The 18,771-nt window shown below is 23.5% G+C and overlaps 1 protein-coding gene across 22 annotated transcripts in view; it reads right to left on the reverse strand.

The window, feature by feature from the left end:
- mbl (muscleblind) overlaps positions 1-18,771 on the reverse strand; it is a 255,772-nt gene that overhangs the window by 192,347 nt on the left and 44,654 nt on the right. The window contains exon 4 of one of the 22 annotated variants that reach the window (XM_065514572.1): positions 7,771-8,518. The exons of the other annotated variants lie outside the window; for them this stretch is intronic. Within the exon in view, the coding sequence (XP_065370644.1) occupies positions 8,489-8,518 (30 nt within the window). The 3' untranslated portion in view covers positions 7,771-8,488. Of the gene's footprint in view, positions 1-7,770; positions 8,519-18,771 lie in introns of those variants that run through there. 22 annotated transcript variants of the gene reach the window in all.

An 18,771-nucleotide genomic window follows, 5' to 3' on the forward strand; every position in this document is an offset into this window, starting at 1 on the left:
CATCAAGAGCTTGTAAAATTATTAGGAGCTACTCAAGCAAGAATTTCAAAGCATTTGCAAGCAGCAGGATTCATGCAAAAGCAGGACAATTGGGTACCATACGAATTGAAGCTAAGAGAAAATCGTTTCTGCTCCGAATCATTACTTGCCATGAAAAATTGATCCATTTCAATAACCCGAAGCGTAAGAGATCGTAAGTGAAGCCCGAATCGACAACAAATTAAAATGTTCATGGCGGTAAGGTAATGCTCTGTATTTGATGGGAGCAAAAGCTATGTATTATGAGCTACTGAAATCTGGTCAGACCATGACAGGGTGGACACACTTTCAATTTCCTTAAAGTCAAAATTCTATGCTAACAAGCCCATAATCACCCGGACATTTTAGAAGGAAATTCAAAAGCTTTAATTTTTTTCTCAAAGCTGTTATTTCAAGTATTATTGTACAGCCAACAAAAGCAATAATAACATTAACATTAAGAACAAACTGAAAAAAAAACAACTACTACTATTTATTATCATTATTGTGTTAAACTATAAAACAAACTCAGTTATTCCGTTCATTCAAGCTGTGAAAAGCTTTTTTTCCACTACTTTTTTTTCATTGTATTAGACTCTCGGGGTGGCAAAATGTTGATAATAACCACTGTGAGTAGTAAATCTAGGGGGCTGGGGGTGTGTGTTTTATGTTTTGCGAAAAAAGAAATTTAATATTTTTTGCACGATATATTTAAATAGAAGGGGAGTTTACATAAGGGTTTTTTTGTAAAAAATGTTCTATTACTGCTAAATGACAAAGTTCATGGAATAGTAAAAGAAATGTTAAAATTTTGGAAGACAAGCAATTTGAAAATTAAACTAATTTAAACAATTGCAAGCAAAATCTTGTATGAATATAGTTTTTAAAGTAAATTATCACAAAGCTTTTAAGCTTTGAGAGATGTGTTTTAATATTGTGAAGCTTTCATTTCATAAGCTTAAAGCTTCACTCTTAATTGTTATGAAATTGTTATAAACTAAAAGTTATACTAAAGATAAATAATTTTTGATAAGCTTTTAAATTAAACTTAATACAAAATCGAGCTTTCTTAATAGCATAAGCTTTTATATGAGCATTATTTAAGTAAAGCTTTTTGTAAATTCCGAGCAAAGCTTTATAGCTAAAAGCTTTGATCAATGTCTGACAAAGAATAAACATGGTTGCATTTGAAAGCTTTAAAAAAATTACTAATAATGAAAATAACTATGAAAAGCTTTTTTAAAAAATCCAGTTTTTGAATATTCCCAAACTTGTATGTGGCCAATTTATGTTCCGTATGTTTTCTTCTATATTTTTGTAAAGAATTAATGGAAAAACTTAAAGTGAAATTTGATATTTGGTCTAAAATATTGTAATAATGAGAAATAAAGTCTTATAAAGAAAATACAAATAAAGAAAATATATAGAGAGCAAGAAAAAAATAAATGAAAAACTTCCGCTATCAGTTTTGTAAGCCAATTAATAACAACATACTTATATACACACTCAAAGTATTACATTACAATTGGTAATATCTATTTTTAATCCAATTAAAATTGGACAAAGAAAAACACCAATAGTTAAATAAATAAAGAAAATAGAAATAGTAGTAGTAGCAGTAGCAGTGTATAGGGAAATAAAACGAGTAAGTTATAAAGCAATACAGGGACAAACTGTGGACAATTTGAGGTTATTGAAAATACACAGAGAGAAATGAACGATTGAAACTAAAGTATGGCGGTATTAAGAGCTACCAATAAGCATTTTAATTGGAATTCAAGTGTAAGTCAAACCTTGAACTTTATTTCAAAAGCATTCTCCAGCTAAAAGAAAACATAAATTCAAGCCTTATGATTTTGGTTTGAAAAATATTTAATTTTTTCAAGTTTGAAACATTAAATTTGAATTCAAGTCAAATTCCAACAAAATGCTTGAATTTTTTGGGGTGTGGTGCTAATTGGGCTGTAATTGAAGTAAGCTAAAATACGAAAGTAAAAAGAACTACACATGAAGCTAAAATATGATCTTTTACTCTTCGAGTTATCGTAATGGATCCATTTTTCATCCCAACTAATGATTCGCTGCAAAATGGATTTTCTTTTGTAGCATTCAAGCAGCATTACGGAAATGCAAAATCATCTTTCAAAGTCGCTCTATTTCAATTCGTATGGGACCCAATTTTTCTGCTTTTGGATGAATCCTGTTGCTCATAAATGTTTTGAAATTGCTGCCTGAGTAGCTCTCAATGAACTTGCGAGCTCTTGTTGAGTTTGACAAAAATCTTCATGGAGTAATGCCTCCAATAATTGGTCTTCAAACTTTTTTTGGCTGGCCTGGTGTGTCAAAATCACGTCAAAACTGATTGAACACATTCACCATAAGCTTTGGTGAGCAATCGGTTCTCATCAGCGGTACTTTATTAAAATTAAAGAAGTAAAGCAAAACTTCCCGCATATGAGGCTTTGTTGATACACCCTTCACCAAATTATACTTGAAAATATTTTTATTTAAACAAAATCAAAATTTTTAAAAAAAAATTTTTTTTAATTTTTTTTAAAAAAAGTTTTTTCAAAAATTCATTCCCCAAATTATAATTAAAAATATTTTTTTTTAAATATTTTTATTTAAACAAAATCAAAATTTTAAAAAAAATTTTTTTTTTAATTTTTTTTAAAAAAAGTTTTTTCAAATTTTTTTTTTTTTAAACTTCTTTAATTAATTTTTTTGGAAAAAGAATTTATAACAAAAAAAAATTTTTTGATGAAAAAAAAATTCGGGTTAAAAAATATTTTTTTCCGATTTTGACCTATTGTATGTCCAACTTACTATAGCTTTATATACATCGTTGCAATGGAAATATTTGAAATATCTATCATTAGATATCCATATTGTCTATATTAATGACTTAGTAATTCAGATATAGGTCAAAAATAGGTCAAAAATCGAGGTTGTCCTAGTTTTTTTTTTATATCTCAGCCATTTGTGGACCGATTTTCTCGATTTTAAATAGCAACCGAACCGGAAGAATTTCGGAGATATTGATGTATGAAACGTGTATGTAGGTTATTTGGGGGCTTCGGAAAGTTGATTTCAACACACAGACGGACAGAGGGACATGGCTATATCAACTCCGCTATCTATAACGATCCAGAATATATATACTTTATGGGGTCGCAAATGAAAAATGTGAAAATTACAAACGGAGTGACAAACTTATATATACCCTTGCCACTCATGGTGAAGGGTATAAAAAAAAACTTTGTTCAATAACTAAGTGAGAATAAATGACAAGTCATACAACCAATTTAAAATAGCCTCAGAATTAAACAAATAAATAAATTTTCTTTCATCATTAAAGTTTTCTAGTTTTCTTAGCTGTCTTGCTCTTAAGGGGTTAAATAGTTTTATTTCAAAAGCCTTTCAACAATTAAAAGGGTAGCTGTATTGCTAGTTTCTGGTTCTTTAAGGAAAACCAAACTCCTATCAAATCTAATGGCTTTAGAAAACTCCCAAGGGAGGCTGGGTAAAAGAAATTTGACTAGAAATTCTAGTTAAGCTAAAAAATAGTAACCTTTTTTCCCAACCAAAAGACTAGATATTTATTTGTATGTTTTTTAATAGATTTTTTAGGGTTTTGTTGGTTTTCTATAAAAAAAAATTTAAACAGGTTTAAAAAAATCTTTAGTTCTTTTTTTTTTTGCTGAAGGTCATGTGAACTTTTTATATATTTTTCCAAAGATTTCTTTTAAGAGAAATTTATTTTTTTATTCAGCTAATTTCAACTTTATATTTATATGTTTGTTTTTCCATCAATAACTTTTTAATATAAATATTTATTTAGACAAACAAATTTGCCAGAGCAACAAGACGCAAAAAAAGGTCAATAATTTATTTTAATAAGATTTTGATATGGGACACCCCTTTTTAACCTTTTGTCATTTTCATTTTCAATTTCAGTTTTGTTGTGGTTGTTGAGTAATTGTAAGGAATTCTTTGTTTCCCTTTATCAACCCCTCAAAGTTTTCTACACTCACTCAAAGTAAGTGTTCTTGCTGCTTGTCAGTGTCAATGGTCACAATTCAGTCGCGTGTCCCAAATCGGAATTAATTTTTATTATGCAGGGGGTTACACATATTTTTGCATACATATGTACTATATGTACAAACATTCGTTTATTCCTATAAAATTTCTGGGTTATGTTTTGTGAAAAAATTTCAATTTCAATGTTTTCCTTTTAAACCAATTTGTCTTGTAGTTTTCTCTTTATTCCCTTTTTGTTTTTTTCTTTACAGCAAGTATGCATAATATAATCAGACATATGTATTTTTGTTAAATAAAAACCCTGCTTTTTTATGTCCATAATACAAAAGACTTACATTTCTAGTCCATGAAAAGATATTTCCATCACGTTTCATAGTTCAGCTGAACTAAGTGTATGTGACCCTTACTGGGTTAAATTCTAATTTATTAGGAAATTATTAAATATAGACTTTAATTGATGACGATGTTTAGACATGTGTTCAAAATTTTCATTGTTTTCTCAATCGGCATAGTAAAGATAGACAAGTCAGATATTTAATGTTCTATATGATAACAAGTATTGACATTAAATTGGTTTTCGCGAATTTCATTTTTAATTTTATGTGTCCTACCCTGTTTTATGTTATAGAAAATACAAAAAGAACCGGTCGATTAAGAATAAGGTACCTTAATTCACCATTATTTAAGTGTTTGTTCATTTATTCGATACTTTAGAGGAATATTTTGTCAATTAATCGTTAATTTATCCGAATATTTTTGTCAAATATTCTGTGTTATTGTGTTTATTCAAAATAAAAATCGAAAAAATTAAATTTTTCGATTATTCGATTTTTTTATTCGAATAATTATCCGAATATTTTTTGGAAAAATCTTAGTAATTTTTAACAATTAATGATGAGACATCTTCACGGTATATTTTTTCAATTATTCGGTTTTTTTATTCGAATATTTTTAAAATTATTTTTTATTTTATTCGAATAATTATCCGGATATTTTTCTAAAAAGTCTGAGTAACTATGATCATTCGCAATAAAATTAAAAATTATACATTTTGCAAAATTTTGTTTCGATTATTCGTTATTTTATTCGAATAAATAAACGAATATTTTTTGGAAAAATCTTAAGAATTATGCAATTTTTGAGTAATAATCATGAGACATCTTCTTGGTATATTTTTTTCATTTATTCGGTTTTTTATTCGAATACATACTTTTTTGAAATTATTCGTTATTTTATTCGAATAATTATCCGAATATCTTTATAGAATAATCTAAGTTATTGCTATTCTTTAAAATAAAAATCGAAAATATTATTCGAATATACGTTTTTTTACACGAATAATTATTCAAATACTTTTTTACAAACATCCGTAATAATTTTCAACTTATAGCGTACAAATCCAGAAATAAAATTTTGGAATATTTGTTCATTTATTCGGTTCTTTAGTCGAAAATTTTTTGGTTTTTCGTTAGTTTATTCGAATAATTTATCCGAATATTTCTGTCGAATATTCTGAGTTATTGAGTTTATTCAAAATAAAAATCGAAAAAATTAAATTTTTCGATTATTCGATTTTTTATTCGAATAATTATCCGAATATTTTTTGAAAAAATTTGAGCAATTTTTAACTATTAATCATGAGACATCTTCACGGTATATTTTTTCAATTATTCGGTTTTTTTATTCGAATATTTTTAAAATTATTCTTTATTTTATTCGAATAATTATCCGAATATTTTCATAGAATCATATGAATTATTGTGATTATTTAAAATAAAAATCGAAAATATTAAATTTTCAGGAAATTTTATTCGATTATTCGGTTTTTATAACCAATATTAATTCGAATATTTTTTTGCAAAAATCCTTAATAATTGTGAACTTATAGCGTAGAAATCCAGAAACAAAATTTCAGAATATTTGTTCATTTATTCGGTTCTTTAGTCGAATATTTTTTGGTTATTTGTTTGTTTATTCGAAAAATTATCCGAATATTTTTTTAAAAATATTTGAGTCAAATTAAAAAGATATACTTTCCTGAATTTTCGGTATATTTGTTAATTTATTCGGTTCTTTATACGAATATTTTGCAATTATTCGTTATTTTACTCGAATAAATATCCGGATATTTTTTAGAATAATCTGTATGATTTTAGTAAACAAAAATAAAAACTAAAATATTAAATTTTCAGGAAATTTTTTCGATTATTCGGTTTTTTATTCGAATAATTTTCTGAAAAATTTGTTAATAATTGTGAAATCAAGGCGCAATAAACAAAAAAACTCATCGGAATAATTTTGTTCAAATATTCGGTTTTTTATTCGAATATTTTGCAATTATGCTATATTTTATTCGAATAATTATTCGAATATTTTTTTATAATAATCTGAGTTTGTGATTTTACAAAAAATAAAAATCGAAAGGATTAAATTTTCAGAATTTTTTTTTGGATTAATCGTTTTTTTATTCGAATAATTAGCCACTTTATGGAAAATTTCTTAATAATTGTGAAATCTAAGCGTAATAATTAAGAAACAGTATTTCGGAATAATTTTTTTAATTTATTTGGGTTTTTATTCGAATATTTTGAAATTTTTTTTTATTTTATTCGAATAATTATCCGAATAATTTTGTAGAATAATCTAAGTTATTGTGATTATCAAAAAATAAAAACGAAAACATTTAATTTTCTGGAATTTGTTTCGATTATTCGGTTTTTTCTTTATTCGAATATTTTGCAATTATTCTTAATTTTATTCGAATAATTATCCAAATATATTTTTTTAAATAATCTGTTCAAAAATAAAAACGAAGAGATTAAATTTCCAGGAAATTTTTCGATTATTCGGTTTTTTAATCGAATAATACTGAATACTTTCTGGAAATTTTCTTAATAATTGTGAAGTCTTAACGTAATAATTAAGAAACAACTTCTGTAAATATTTTTTTAATTTATTCGTTTCTTTATTCGAATTATTCTTTATTTTATTCGAATAATTATCCGAATATTTTTTAGAATAATCTAAGTTATAGTGATTATTCAAAATAAAAATCTAAAATATTAATTTTTCTATGAATTTTTTCGATTATTCGTTTTTTTACTCGAATAATTATCCGAATATTTTTTGAAAAAATCTTAAAAATTAAAAAAAATTTAGAGTAATAATCATAAAACATGTTCTCAGAATATTTTTTTAATTTATTCGTTTCTTTATTCGAATATTTTGCAATTATTCTTTATTTTATTCGAATAATTATTCGTATATTTTTTTAAACAATATCTGAGTAACTACGATAATTCGCAATAAAATTTAAAATTATACATTTTCCAGAATTTTGTTTCGATTTTTTGTTTTTTTATTCGAATATTTTTTGGAAAAATCTAAAAAAGGGAATATTTTAATGTTATAATCATGAAACTAATTTTCGGAATATTTTTAAACATTTCTCTGTTATTTTATTCAAATTGTAACGCAAAAGTCATTTAAAAATTATGCTTAAAAACAATTTCTGTCTCTCCCTTTTCACTTTATCTTTTTTGTGCCTGCCACCTTTCAAGGGTTAATAGCTTTAATTCTCATAGCTTTTCTTGTTATTTATTTATGTAAGCTTTTATTTCCTATCAAAATCTTTGTTTTCTTACTCTAGTATTTTATTAATAAAATACTTTGTCTACCAAAAGTCATTAGAAATTTGTAGGAAAAGACAAAACAAAACTAGTATTTAACAGCAACTATGAACCTTTTTCTCTTCTGTCTTTTCTGTTAGACCTTCTTTTCTTAAGCCTTCAACTACCACTTTCCAACTTTACTAAATGACTTGCGGTCATTTCAATAAGGTCCTTCTGTTCACATTTCACATCAACACATTCTCAAACATTTCTAGACTTGTTAATCAACAATAATATAGACTGGCTGCGATACAACAACAAAAAGGTTTCAAACTGTAAAAAAATCCAGTTCTTTTATTTCCCTTTAAATTTATTTAACAGCTTTTGTTAGAGATTCTTTTTCTAATATTGGTTTTTGAAATCTAAAGTGTGTGTTAATGTTTATAGAATGGAAGCTGTCGTTCCAGTTTGTTAGATTTAATTTCTTTTCATTTATCTTGCTATTTATAACTAATAAATTTTGCCAGTTTTGTTTTTTTACTTGTTTTATCTCCTTTTAATAGAAAAATTATGAGAAAATTTTTACGATGTTTTTTCTTATTTTTGTATTGTTTTCTAAAACAAACAGGGGTAAAAATTCCGTTACTTCAGAGCTTAACTAATTGCAAAGTATAGCTAGAGAAAAAAGTAATAAATATTTTTTCTATTATTTTACATTTAAATAAATATTGTTGTGCTTTGTACTCACAGAAAATAAATCATTTGTTGTAATATATTTTTTTCTTTTTACAATAGAAAAAAAATACCATGAATATTAATCACAGAACAAATTGTAAAGTTTCAATTACCTGCAAATAGAAAGAATAGAGAAAAAGTTTAATAAGTAACAATAAACATTGAGGGATTAATAATATGTACAACACTATAAAAGGATAGATAGGAAATATAAAAATTAAAACATAAGCTACTAATAGACATAAAAATAGTTAAAAGTATAGAAGTATTTAATAGCGGACCTTATAGTTAAATATCTATAAACATATACTCTAAAAACTTAAGAGAACTTACTCTAGCAAAAGCTGTTTTGCAGCTTAAAAGCTGCAAAATAGCTATCAGAAACCAAAGCATTTTAAATCTGTTTGTATTAAAAGCTTTAAAGCGATCTTCTAAAAGCTTTTCTAGCTAATTTGACAGCTTTAACTTAAATATAAACTTAAGTCTAACCTTAAATAGCTGTATTAAAAAATAAGCTTTAAAGCTTGGAATAAAATGACGAATAAATGAAATAAATTTTGAGCAAAAATTGTTCCATCATTATTACCTTAAAATTTCCAAACTTGTAAGATTTTCCTAAAAAAATATTCGAATATTTATTCGAAAAAATTAACGAATAATTGAAACAGAATTCTGGAAAATGTAATTTTTTATATTTTATTGTGCAAACTTGTAAGATTTTCCTAAAAAAATATTCGAATATTTATTCGAATAAATTAACGAATAATTGAAACAGAATTCTGGAAAATGTAATTTTTTATATTTTATTGTGCATGATCATAGTTACTCAGATTTTTTAGAAAATTATCCGGATAATTATTCGTAGAAAATAACGAATAATTTCAAAATATTCGAATAAACAACCGAATAAATGAAAAAAATTCTACCAAGAACATGTTTCTTGATTATCACTTTAACAACTTATAAGATTTCGAATTTTCCCAAAAAAAATATTCGGATAATTATTCAAATAAAATTACGAATAATCGAAATAGAATTCTGGAAAATGTAACTTTTTAAATTTTTTTTCAAGGATCATAGTTATTCAGATTTTTTAGAAAAATATCCGGATAATTATTCGTAGAAAATAACTAAAAATTGCAAAATATTCGAATAAATGAACAAAATTATTCCGAGACCATGTTCTTTGATAATGACTTTTAAATATCTCAATTAGTAAGATTTTTTCAAAAATTATTCGGATAATTATTCGAATAAAAAATTCTGAAAATCACAATTTTTTCGATTTTTATTTTGATAATTCTAAAAAACTTATTAGAAAACTAATCGAATAAACTAAAGAGTAATCAAAAAATATTCGAATATGATTTTTAAAAAAAAATAATTGGATTGTTATTTCAATAAAATAATGAATAATCAAATTCTGTAAAATTTATATTTTTAAATTTTACTCAGATTTTTTTTAGAAACAAGCGATAAATCAAAAAATATTCGAATAAAAAACCGAATAAACCAACAAATATTCCCAAATGATGTTTCTGTATTTGTACGCTAAAAGTTCACAGTTATTAAGGATTTTTCGAAAAAATATTCGAATAATTATTCGTTTAAAAAAACGAATAATCGAATAATATTTCCTGAAAATTTATTTATTTATTATTTAAAATTATCGGTAAACACTGATTATTCAATAAAAAATATTTTGATAATTATTCGATTAAAATAACGAATAATTGTAAAAAAAGTATACGAATAATAAACCGAATAAATGAAAAAAATATTCCGAGAAGATGTCTCATCGTTACTACTCTAAAACTTCACAATTTATACTATTTTTCCAAAAAATACTCGGATAATTATTCGAATAAAAAATCGAAAAATGTCCTGAAAATATAATATTTCTGATTCTTATTTTTAATAAATACAATAACTCTGAATATTGAACAAAAATATTCGGATACGTTAACGAATAATCGAAAAAATATTCGAATAAAGAGCCAAATAAATCAACAAAATATTCCGAGAAGATGTATCATGATTATTATGCTAAAATTTCTTAATTCTTAAGAATTTTCAAAAAATATATTCGGATAATTATTCGAATAAAAAATCGAATAATCGAAAAATTTCCAGAAAATTTTATATTTTCGATTTTTATTTTTAATAAACACAATAACTCTGAATATTGAACAAAAATATTCGGATAAACTAACGAATAATCGAAAAAATATTCGAATAAAGAGCCGAATAAATCAACAAAATATTCCAAGAATATGTCTCATGATTATTACGCTAAAATTTCTTAATTCTTAAGAATTTTCCAAAAAAAATATTCGGATTATTCGAATAAAAAATCGAATAATCGAAAAATTTCCAAAAACTTGTATATTTTCGATTTTTATTTTTAATAAACACAATAACTCTGAATATTGAACAAAAATATTCGGATAAACTAACGAATAATCAAAAAATATTCGAATAAAGAACCGAATAAGTGAATAAAATATTACGAAATATTGTTGATTGATTTGTTCTAAAATTATTCAAATAAAAAAATCAAATAAAATTTCGTAAAAAGTTTAGTATTTCGACTGAATAATCATAATTACTCAAATTTTGTTATAGAAATATTCGGATAATTATTCGTATCACCAAAACGCTTGAATTGAATTGTTTTCAATTCAAATCTAGCAGCCTGAAAAAATAGATTTAAATTGTCATGTGTAGAGTATTTTTTCTATTTCTCACTAAAATACTAGCCCGCCTTCATTCTAATGCTAGAGACTCTACCTGTGAAATGTTATAAAAGTAAAAAGTCCTCTAAAACTAAAATACAGTTTTCTTTTTGTAAAATTATATCGTTTATGTTGTAAATGTCAACTTTCTATCTCAAAAACTTTCTCTTCCCTTTTTCCAAATTTGTACAGAGCAGACTCTTACAAGTGACATCATTACTTCTGCTTACTATCTAAAGGATTTTTCTTATTATTTCTTTTTTTTAAGAAGAGAAAATAAAAAAAAAATATATATAATAACAGGATACGTGACTTTTTGCGGTTTGTTAGGATTTATTATTATTATTTTTATGCTGTATGTATTCGTATGAAATGTTGTTGTGCATACACAACATTATTAAATTCTACAAACAGCCTCAAACTGTTTCCAAAGAATGTGGCAACGGCCATGCACGGGAATACTTATAATAAAATAGGATTCCCAGTTTTTTCTGCATTTTCTCTGTAACAAAAGATCAAATATGTTTAAAATAAACTAGAGGAAGTGAGAGGGAAAGAGATAGAAGAGTAAAGCTTTTATTTATAAAACTATTTTTAAAGAATTACACAATATTTTTAAATAGAAGAAAGTAAATAAAATAATAGTTGTCAATAGTAGTCTTAATACAAACAATTAAATGTCTGTAATAAATATAGAATTTGTATGATGATTACTGCAAAACTTGTCATATTAGTAGAAGAGGAGTTAAGCTTTCAGATAATTCTAAAAATAATATTCGGATAATTAATCGAATAAACTAAAAAATAATTGAAAAATATTCTACTAAAGAACTGTAAAAAATATTTGTACGCTAAATTATTAAAATTATTTATTCGAATAAAAAACGAATAATTGGAACGAAATTCCGGAAAATGTATATTTTTAAATTTAATTGTGAATGATCAAAGTTATTATTCTGCATTTTTTGAAAAATATTCGGATAATTATTCGAATAAAATAACGAATAATCTAAGCAAATTCAAGAAAATATTTTAATCAGTTTTTTTTTAGAAAAATATTCGTATAAATTTTCGAATAATCGCAAAATATTCGACTAAAGAACCGAATAAATTAACAAATATTCCGAAATATTGTTTCCAAATTTGTACCCTAAAAATTCGACAATTATTAAGAATATATATTTCCAAAAAATATTCGAATAATTATTCGCGTAAAAAAACGAATAATCGAGAATTTCCTGAAAATTTAATATGTTAGATTTTTATTTTATTCTATAAAAAATATTTGGATTTCGAATAAATAACGAATAATTGTAAAAAAGTATTCGGATAATTATTCGAATAAAATAACGAATAATCAAGCATTCAAATTCAGGAAATTTATTATTTAATTTATTCAGATTTTTTAAGAAAAATATTCGAATAAACAAACGAATAATCGAAAAATATTCGACTAATGCACCGAATAAATGAAAAAATATTCCGAAATGTTGTTTCTGGATTTGTACGCTAAAACTTCACAATTATTAAGGATTTTTAACACAGCTTATTCTATAAAAATATTTGGATTTCGAAAAAAAAACCGAATAATTGTAAAAAGATATTCGAATATTTCCTTAAAATTTAATAATTTCGACTTTCATATTAAATAATCACAATAACACAGATTATTCTATAAAAATATTTGGATTTCGAAAAAAAACCGAATAATTGTAAAAAAATATTCGAATAAAAATCCGAATAAATTAAAAAACTATGCCTAGAAGATGTCTCATGATTATTGCGCTAACATTTCTCAATTTGTAAGATTTTTCAGAAAAATATTCGAATAATTATTCGAATAAAATGACGAATAATCAAGCAAAATTCGGGAAAATTTATATTTTTCATTTCTATTATGAATTATCACAGTTACTAAGATTTATTTTAGAAAAATATTCGACTAAAGAACCGAATAAACGAACAAATAATTCCAAATGTCGTTTCTGCATTTCTACTATTACTACTACTATTATTAAGAAATTTTCCAAAAAATATTCGAATAATTATTCGAATAAAAAATATTCGGATAATTATTCGAATAAAAAATTTAATAATCGAAAAATTTCCAGAAAATATTTTCGATTTTCAAATATTCGGATAAACTAACGAATAATCGAAAAATATTCGACTAAAAACCGAATACTAATGAATAATATTTCCTGAAAATATTTTTTTTTAGATTTTTACAGGATGTTATAAAAAAATTTTTGAATTTCAAAAAAAAATAACGAATAATTGTAAAAATATATTCGAATAAAAAACCGAATAAATGAAAAAAATTATTTCGAGATGATTTTGTCATGATTATTACACTAAAATTTCTCAATTCGTAAGAATTTTTCAAAAAATATTCGGATAATTATTCGAATAAAAAATTTAATAATCGAAAAATTTCCTGAAAATTTAATATTTTTGATTTAAATTTAGAATAAACTATTACTACTACTATTATTAAGAATTTTTCCAAAAAATATTCGGATAATTATTCGTATAAAAAATATTCGGATAATTATTCGAATAAAAAATCGAATAATCGAAAAATTTCCAGAAAATATTTTCGATTTTCAAATATTCGGATAAACTAACGAATAATCGAAAAATATTCGACTAAAAACCGAATACTAATCGAATAATATTTACTGAAAATTATTTTTTTTAGATTTTTACAGGATATGCTATAAAAAAATTGTAAATTTAAAAAAAATAACGAATAATTGTAAAAATATATTCGAATAAAAAACCGAATAAATGAAAAAAATTATTTCGAGATGATTTTGTCATGTTTATTATGCTAAAATTTCTCAATTCGTAAGAATTTTTCAAAAAATATTCGGATAATTATTCGAATAAAAAATTTAATAATCGAAAAATTTCCTGAAAATTTAATTTTTTTGATTTTCATTTTGAATAAACTTAATAACTCAGAATATTTAACAAAAATATTCGGATAAACTAACGAATAATCAAAAAATATTCGATTAAAAACCGAATAATCGAAAAATTTTACTGAAAACTTTTAGATTTTTATTTTAAATAGTCACAATATCACAGATTATTGTATAAAAATATTTGGATTTCGAAAAAAAATTACAAATAATTTAAAAAAAAAAATATTCGAACAAAGAATCGAACAAATTTTGGGTAAAAATAGTTAGAAAAAATCGAGATTTCTATATCAGCCATTTGTAGGCCGATTTTCTCAAGTTGATTTTAACATACTTACGGACAGACGGTCATGGCTATATATTCTCCACTATCTATAGCGATCCAGAATATATTTATTTTATGGGGTCGCAAATAAAAAATGTGATACATAACTTGTAAACTATAGGCTCTAGCAAAAAAGAAGTTTTGTTTTATAAATAGAACTTTCAGAATTCTGTTAATTTAGTACTCAAAGCTACACAGTGTGTCAGACATGTTTACATCATCACTGGAAAATAAAATCTCTTAAATCATCTTCTCCCAGCCAAGGTGGCCTTTTCTATACACCCCAGTTTATATTTTTGGAACTGCATAAGTACAATATATTCATTCCTACATTTATTTTTAATCTGCTGGATTTTTTTGTAATTTTATCTGGGTTTCTTGTCTTTAATTTTGCACATGCAAATCTCATAATTCCCATATACATTAAATTTGTTGTTATTTATCTACATATAATGTTTTTTTCTCTCTCTTTCTACTCTCTAACATGTTGTAATTAAATATAGAAGACAAGCAACCAACAACTCATGTCTGACATTAAGTCTATAAATTAAAACTCAAGAAACCAGCAACAATATATAAAACTGAAAGAAATAAACATTTAACATTCAACAACTTTAAAGACAAATGTTTTAGCATTTAATGAATATTTCTTGTTCTGTTTGTATCTTTAATAAGAAAACAAGAAAGCTGCAAAAAACTAAAGCGCTTTTAAAAAAATGTTGTCAAGAATTTAAAGTGTTGCTGGTGCTATTCAAAGAGCAAATGTCATACAACTTGGGCATATTTGAGCAAAGAAGTATTTGAGTTTTTTTTTCTGTCTTTTCTTTTTATAAATAAAAGTGGTATTTTACTCGCCATGTTGAAAGGAGCTGGAGTAATAAGATTAAGAGGAGTGTTGGGGGTTTAATGAGAAAATACCAACATATTGAGTTATTTATAAAACAACATCGGATAAGATGTTATTTAAATGTACAAGATAATTTATAATTTATGTATGCAACTGAATATTACAAAATTTTTGTTTTGAAAGAACTGGAAATTATTAAAATTTTATTGCATAACTTTAACATGATATAAAGTCTACTATTCATGTTTTTATTCGAATAATTACACGAATATTTTTTTGGGAAAATCTTACAAATTGGTAAATTTTATTACTCCACATGAAAATCTAAAAAAATCGATTTTTCACAAAATTTTATACGAATCTAAGTTTATTTATTAGAATAATTGTTAGAATTTTAATAGAAATAACCTTAATACTTGTCAACTTTTATCGTACAAATACCAAAAAATATTACGAATATTTTTTAATTTATTCAGGTCTTTTTAATTTATTCTATTCGAATAATTAGACGAATATTTTTGTAGAACAATCTAAGTTATTGTGATTATTCAAAATAAAAATGGAGTAGATTAAATCAGCAATTTTTTTCGATTATTCGTAATTTTATATGAATAAATATCCGAATTTTTTTTGAAGAAATCTTAATGCTAGTGAACTTTTAGCGTACAACTAAAGAAACTAACTCTCTAATATTTTTATTCAAATATTTTGCAATCATTCGTTATTTTATTCGAGTAACTATCCGGATAATTTTCTAAAAAAATCTGAGTAACTATGATCATCAATTTTGTTTAAGATTATTCGTTTTTTTATTCGAATAATTATCCGAATATTTTTTTTTAGAAAAATTTTACTAATTGGGAAATTTTAAAGCTTTTAATCTAAACAAGTTTTCGAAACATTTTTTTCATTTATTCGGTTATTTTCGTTATTTTATTCGAATAAATTTCTAAAAAATGCAGAGTAATAATGCTCATGCACAATAACATTTAATAATATGCATTTTCCAAAATTATGTTTCGATTATTCGTTTTTTTTTATTCGAATAATTATCCGAATATTTTTTAGAAATATTCTTAACAATTATGAAGTTTTAGCATAACAAGCAGGAAACAATATCGCGGAAATTTTTTTTTATTTATTGGATTCTTTATTCGAATATTTAGCAATTATTCGGTTCTTTATTCGAATAATTATGCGGATAATTTTTTAAAAAACTGAGTAACTGTTATCATTCACAATACAATTTCCAGAATTTTGTTTTCGATTATTCGTTTTTTTTATTCGAATAATTATCCGAATATTTTTTGGAAAAATTCTTAAAATTTGTGAAATTTTTCCGTATTTGTGAAAATTTCGCGAAACTCTTTTTTTTCATTTATTCGAATATTTTGCAATTATTCGTTATCTTATTCGAATAATTATGAAGATAATTTTCTAAAAACAGGGAGTAAAATAATTTAAAAAAACACAATTTCCAGAATTTTGATTATTCGTTTTGTTTTTATTCGAATAATTATCCAAATATTTTGTAGAACAATCATGAAACAATTCCTCGGAATAATTTAGTTTTATTATTCTAATAATTGCAATATGTTCTTTATTCGAACATATTGCAATTATTCGATATTTTATTCGAATAATTATCGGAATAATTTTATAAAAAATGTGAGTAACTAAAATTTAAAAATATAAATTTTTCAGAATTTTCTTTCGATTATTCGTTTTTTATTCGAATATTTTGCAATTATTCGTTATTTTATTCGAATAATTATCCGAATAATTTTCTTAAAAGATCAGAGTAGCTATGGTAATTCACCATAAAATTTAAAAATATAAATTTTTCAGAATTTTCTTTCGATTATTCGTTTTTTATTCGAATAATTATCCGAATAGTTTTTGGAAAAATTCTTAATAATTGTGAAATTTTAATACAATGATCATCAAAAATTATTTCGAAACATTTTTTTTAATTTTTCGTTCTTTATTCGAATAATTTGCCATTATTCGTTATTTTAGTTTAATAATTATCTGGATAATTTTTTAAAAAATCTGAGTAACTATGATAATTTACCATAAACTGTAAAAATATAAATTTTCCAGAATTTTCGTTCGATTATTCGTCTATTTATTCGAATATATTTTAGGAAAATTCTTAATTATTGTTAAATTTTGAAGCAATAATCATAAATACATTTTCGAAATTTTTTTTTGTATTTATTCGTTTATTTCTTGGAATATTATGCAATTATTCGTTATTTTATTTGAATAATTATCCGAATAGTTTCCTAAAAAAATCTGAATAACCATGATAATTCACCATATAATTTAAAAACATACATTTTCCAAAATTTTCTTTCGATTATTCGTTTTTTTATTCGAATAATTATCCGAATAATTTTTGGAAAAATTGTGAAATTTTAATATAATAACCAAGAAACAAGTTCTTTTTATTTATTCGGTTCTTTATTCGAATATTTTGCAATTATTCGTTATTTCATTTGAATAATTATGAGAATAATTTCCTAAAAACTCTTATTAACTATGATAATTTATCATAAAATTTAAAAATATAATTTTTTATGAATTTTCTTTCGATTATTCGTTTTTTTTATTCGAATAATTATCCGAATAATTTTTGGAAAAATTGTAAAATTTTAAAGTAATAACCAAGAACAATTTTTTCGAAATATTTTGTTTATTTATTCGGTTCTTTATTCTAATAATTTGCAATTATTCGTTATTTTATTTGAATAATTATGAGAATAATTTCCTAAAAACTCTTATTAACTATGATAATTTATCATAAAATTTAAAAATTTTTTTTTAGAACTTTCTTTCGATTATTCGTTTTTTTTTTATTCGAATAATTATCCGAATATTTTTTAGAAAAATTTTTCGGATTTTTTTTCATTTTTCGTTTCTTTATTCGAATAATTATAGGGATACTTTTCAAAAAAACTGAGTAACTATAATAAGTCACCATAAAATTTAAAAACAAAAATTTTTTAAAATTTTCTTTCTATTATTTTTTTTTATTCGAATAATTATCCGAATATTTTTTAGAAAAATTCTAATTAATTCTTAAATTTGAGCGTAACAATCAAGATGCAATTTCTCGGAATAATTTTTTTTAATTTATTCGGTTCTTTAATCGGATGTTTTACAGTTATTCGTTATTTTAATCGAATTATTAACCGAATGTTTTTGAAAAATAATCAGATTTATTATAGTTATTAAAAATAAATAGAAATGATTAACTTTTCAGGAAATTTTTTCGAATATTCGTTATTTTCTTCGAATAATTATCCGAATATTTTTTTGAAAAATCTTACGAATTGCGAAATTTTAAATTAAAAATCATCAAACAACTTTTCAGAGCAATTTGTACGAATATTTTCTGTTTATTCGTTGTTTTATTTGAAGTATTATCCCACAATTTTTTAATTTTTTTTTAAATATGATCATTAAAAAAATTAAAATAAAATTCACAAAATTTTATTCGTTTTTTTTTTTTTTTTGTTCGAACAAT

Source organism: Calliphora vicina, chromosome 5 (assembly GCF_958450345.1).
Source record: "Calliphora vicina chromosome 5, idCalVici1.1, whole genome shotgun sequence".
NCBI classification, from domain to species: Eukaryota; Metazoa; Arthropoda; class Insecta; order Diptera; family Calliphoridae; genus Calliphora; species Calliphora vicina.